This window comes from Dendroctonus ponderosae, unplaced genomic scaffold, assembly GCF_020466585.1.
Source record: "Dendroctonus ponderosae isolate FM_Combo_2020 unplaced genomic scaffold, Dpon_F_20191213v2 Dpon_F_20191213_11, whole genome shotgun sequence".
NCBI classification, from domain to species: Eukaryota; Metazoa; Arthropoda; class Insecta; order Coleoptera; family Curculionidae; genus Dendroctonus; species Dendroctonus ponderosae.
The window spans coordinates 6,612,724-6,617,081 of record NW_026017213.1 but is presented as its reverse complement, the minus strand read 5'-3'; the positions used below and the strand labels follow the sequence as shown (position 1 = coordinate 6,617,081).

General features: G+C 45.1%; 2 protein-coding genes across 2 annotated transcripts in view; both read left to right on the top strand.

The window, feature by feature from the left end:
- The window catches only part of LOC109537600 (neuroligin-4, X-linked), a 171,766-nt gene that overhangs the window by 58,135 nt on the left and 109,273 nt on the right, over positions 1-4,358 (top strand). The window lies entirely within an intron of this gene.
- LOC125503024 (hexokinase type 2-like) lies at positions 1,144-2,925 on the top strand. The gene is made up of 4 exons (XM_048662758.1): positions 1,144-2,273; positions 2,331-2,419; positions 2,473-2,650; positions 2,710-2,925. Exons 1-4 carry the CDS (start codon positions 1,264-1,266, stop codon positions 2,849-2,851), a joined length of 1,419 nt encoding a protein of 472 aa, XP_048518715.1. The 5' UTR covers positions 1,144-1,263; the 3' UTR covers positions 2,852-2,925.

The following is a 4,358-nucleotide window of genomic DNA, read 5'->3' as shown; positions in this document are numbered from 1 at the left end:
AGCTCAATCTAGTGTTCTGATGTCTCAACTGCTGGGGCAGAAATCGTCTTTAAAAGTGGACGATGTAAAAATGAGAAACTGCGCTAAACCACTGCAACGTTCTAAAATTAATTCTGATTCAACTGGTAGATGGACTGCATCGAAAGTCATCCCACATGTAAAATGAAGCTTTAGCTATCGCCCGTTGGAAGCACCATTGGGGCTTCTAAGACCATTGCTCAGAAATCGCCTTTCAAAAAGGACGAAGTAAAAATAAAAAATCGCGCAAAAACTCTCCAAACTTCTAGAATTGATTATGTCAACACCAATGTCTTAAATGGAACGCAATCTATACCACCGATTAACTGAGGCTCCTTTAATCCCACGGTAAAACCTGCATTCCGATGTTTGGACTAATTGCTCAGAAATCGTCGTCACAAGGGTACGACAAAAATTTTAAAACCGCTCAAAAACTCTCCAAAGTTTAAAAATCTACTCTGAAGGCACTAGCAACTTGTATGAACCCAAATGTACACCACATATTTGCTGAAGCTTCTGTTACTGGAGGCTAAAGCCCCCATTGCGATGTCAAAACATGTTGCGCAGGAATCGTCTTAAGAAGTGGACGATGTAAAAATGAAAAACTGCGCCAAACCACTCCAAAGTTTAAAAAAATATTCTGACTGCATCAGTGTCTTGAATGGATGGAAGTTTTCAGCACATAAGAACAGAAGCTTTTGTTGTCCAACATCAAAAACCTCATGCCGATCTCTTGCTCAGAAATAGTTTTTAGGAGTGTGTGATGTATGAAGTTTGCAAATTAATTCCCACTCGACTAATCGTTTCTAAAATTTTACCTCTTGCGTCCTATATTTCGAAAATCGTCTACTCTTTAAGTGGGCCAATTAGGTGACCTTTTTATGTGCGACAGCACTTTTCATCTTTCTGAAAATCCTCCCTGGGAAAAACAGGTTTATCCAGGCATTTACTCATGTGCCCGTACAAGCAGCCCGCTTTTCCTTGTGCGTCGTAAAATAGGAGAAATAGGTGCTCATCCTAAAGTCAATACAATCGAATTTCGGCAGAGATAAGATGCAATAGCCGGAAAAGTTGCCAAATCCGATAAGATAAAGCCGAGCCTATGTAAAATGCAATTGAACCTGGCGGACGCAATAACAATAACAAACTCTCGGCCGAACCACCTGCATTTGGGCCTGACAGTGTGCGAAAATGTCAAAAAACTAACAAAAAAGTGCGCAAAATTCCAGTGATTTTCCAGTGAAGATGAGCTGCCCCAGTAAAATTTGCAACCCGCCCGCTGCAGGCGCCGACGATGGATGGGTGGAGGAAAAGGCGTCCCCCGAAATCAAAGAGGCGATGAAACCCTTTGCTCTGGATGAGGCGACTTTGAGGAAAACCATGGCCCTTTTCCTCGACAACATTGAGCGAGGTTTGAAAAAAGCCACTCATGATGAGGCCACGGTGAAATGCTTCCCCACCTACGTGCAGGACTTGCCCCAAGGGACGGAAAAGGGAAAATTCCTGGCCCTTGATCTGGGAGGCACCAACTTCCGCGTGCTGCTAGTCGAGCTGGACATCGGCAAATGCGACTTGCAGTCGGACATCTACGCCGTTCCCCACGATGTAATGCTTGGCACTGGTGAGCAGCTCTTCGACCACATCGCAGCCAGCTTAGCTGACTTCGTCACCAAGCATCAGCTGGAGGCTGAGGTGCTTCCTTTGGGCTTCACCTTCAGCTTTCCATTGGTGCAGAAGGGCCTGCGCTCGGGCCTTTTGGTCCGCTGGACCAAAGGCTTCAACATCCCGGAAGTGCTGGGGGGCGATGTGGTGCAATGGCTCCAAGAGGCCTTGGAGAGGCGCGGCGACATCAAGATTGATGTTTGCGCCATTCTGAACGACACCACGGGAACCTTGATGTCGTGCGCCTGGAAGAACCCGGAATGCCGCATCGGGCTGATCATCGGAACCGGCCATAACGGGTGCTACCTGGAGGCGCAAGCCAACGCCGAACTGTTCGACGAACCCGATATGGGTTCGGGCAAAGTCATCATCAACTTGGAGGCGGCTGCTTTTGGGGACGATGGCTGCTTGGAGTACATGTTGACTGATGTGGATAAGCTGGTGGATGGCGACAGCATCAATCCTGGAAAGCAGATCTACGAGAAACTGATATCTGGCATGTATTTGGGGGAAGTGGCGCGTTTGTACGTGCAAAGGTTCATAGAAGGCGACCTGATGTTCGGGGGCAATCACGCCGAGGTTTTCCAGACCAAGTAAGTATGAGGAAAGCTGCCTGAAAAGGGCTTGGCTCACTTAGCTGATGGGTCTAGGGAGGTGTTTGAGACCGCGATGATATCAGACGTAGAGTCCGATCCTGCAGGGTCGTTCCAGAAGACCCAGGAGGTTCTGCAGAAGCTAGGTACCCCGTATTTTTGCACGTAGCTGCTGCCGCCCCACACAAATAACTTGCAGGTATCCCGGATGCTTCAGAGCAGGACATGATCAACTTGAGGTTCATCTGCCAGTCGATCTCCAGGCGATCTGCCCATTTGACTGCAGCCACCGCTTGTGTGCTGACCAAGAAAGTCAATGAGCCGAAAATCGTCATTGGGATTGATGGATCTGTTTATAAGTTTCATCCGCACTTCAGGTGAGCTGGGCAAAAAAAGTGAGGCAAAGTGGCTCACATTAAACGAGTTCGTACTCCAGGAAGTTGATGAAGGCGAAAATGCAGGAACTCATGGAACCCGGCTTTGAGTTTGACCTGATGCTGTCTGAAGATGGAAGCGGCAGAGGGGCGGCCCTGGTGGCGGCGATGGCGGCAATGAGAATGAAGGACCAAGAGGCTTAGTAACAAGCTGTAACAAGCCGGAAGATTTTGCTTTGTTGGCGCCCTTAAACGTGAATAGAAACGTGTTCTCTTTGCTCCGAGGTCCCAATCAATAACTGGCACGCATAAATCCAAAATCATCTTCCCCGTTCATTTTTTTACATGTGCTCCATTGTCCGCTGCCGCTAGAAGGATGTATATTGATCGTTCGAGGGCCGAAGGTGCAAGTCGAAAACGCGGTCGGCTTAAAAAGGAAATCTCTTAAGCTTTTGTTCGAAAAAATGTGTCGGTCGGCGCTGGGAAATCCCTTAAATCTATTGATACACTGGCAGGTGATTAATTGGTTGTTTCAGGGCTCGGTGCAGGATTCTAGTTGTCCGCACTCTACTTCGTTATCGATGCAGAAAGAAAAACAAAGTTTTCGCTTGCTGTTCATTTGCAGCCGCTTGATGCGAATCGATACCCAATCAATTCGGTATTGGTTCCTTAATTGACCTGGTTTCGGTATTAGATGCTAATTTATTCTCTATGGAGGTGTTAATTGCTCCGCATAACTGCAAGGGGTGTTAAAGGCGACGCTTATCTAATTGGGCGCTATTTGCCAGAAGATTTGTTCTACTTAGTAGTATATAAATATGGGGGTGAAAAACGTTTGAAAACCGGGTGAAATCATTGTTGAAAGCATGTGGTGACTGAATTCAATGAGAGCAGTAATTTTCGATTATGCAGAGAATAGTGCAGAAGCCATCAATTCATGAAACACTCCGAACTAATAGTTAATTGTATATACTTTCCTGACTGTTTCAATTCCACATCAAAATTAATTCCTGGGTTTCAGTCACTTATTGTCTTTATTTATCAATTAAAATACGTTTCGGTGTATCTTTCCACCATCATCAGTTTTTACGTGTAGCGTTGTTGCTGCTTTAAGCCTTGGCATACATTTAAAATGTATTATTAATAATAATATATTTTATGCCTTATTAATAATAAGCTCTAGTTAGCAGTTGGTTGCTATGAAGTTCTAAGGCTCTGGAAATTATCCGCTAATTAATCCTGCCGGCTTTGCAGAAATGATTTTTGAGCACTGGGGAACTTTCAGATTGCTGCCTGCTTAGGCTTTGAAATTGTGAATTTTGGGCAAAAGCGCTCATTTTAACGGCGAAATTGACCGAGTCGAAAAAAATCCGGAAATGCGTTAATTTCAAAAAACGTTTCTCGATGTTTAGGCTCATCCTTCATCGGTTGACTGGAGATTTTCAAGTTTGCACTGATGTCAGATTTAAAGTTATCGGTTTTTTTGAAGTAATGTATTTTTTAGGGAGAAAGTGGATCTGTGAAAAACGTCCATTTTCAAGACAAACATGTCCGACACCGTGAAACTCAGAACGTTGGGGCGATTTTTGAGAAACTTTCAGAAGTTTCAGACTCGACTGTCTTCTGTAGGGCGTGCGACTTTCAAGTTGTTACTTGCGTCAGATTTAAAGATATGAATTTTTCAACGAAAACACGCATTTGCTCAAAAGCG

Bases quoted from the DNA above. Each gene is read 5' to 3' on its own strand.
- LOC125503024 (XM_048662758.1), top strand. From the start codon at position 1,264: ATGAGCTGCCCCAGTAAAATTTGCAACCCGCCCGCTGCAGGCGCCGAC. The intron at 2,274-2,330 runs GTAAGTATGAGG...TGATGGGTCTAG, and splicing joins GCCGAGGTTTTCCAGACCAA to GGAGGTGTTTGAGACCGCGA. The intron at 2,420-2,472 runs GTACCCCGTATT...AATAACTTGCAG, and splicing joins GGAGGTTCTGCAGAAGCTAG to GTATCCCGGATGCTTCAGAG.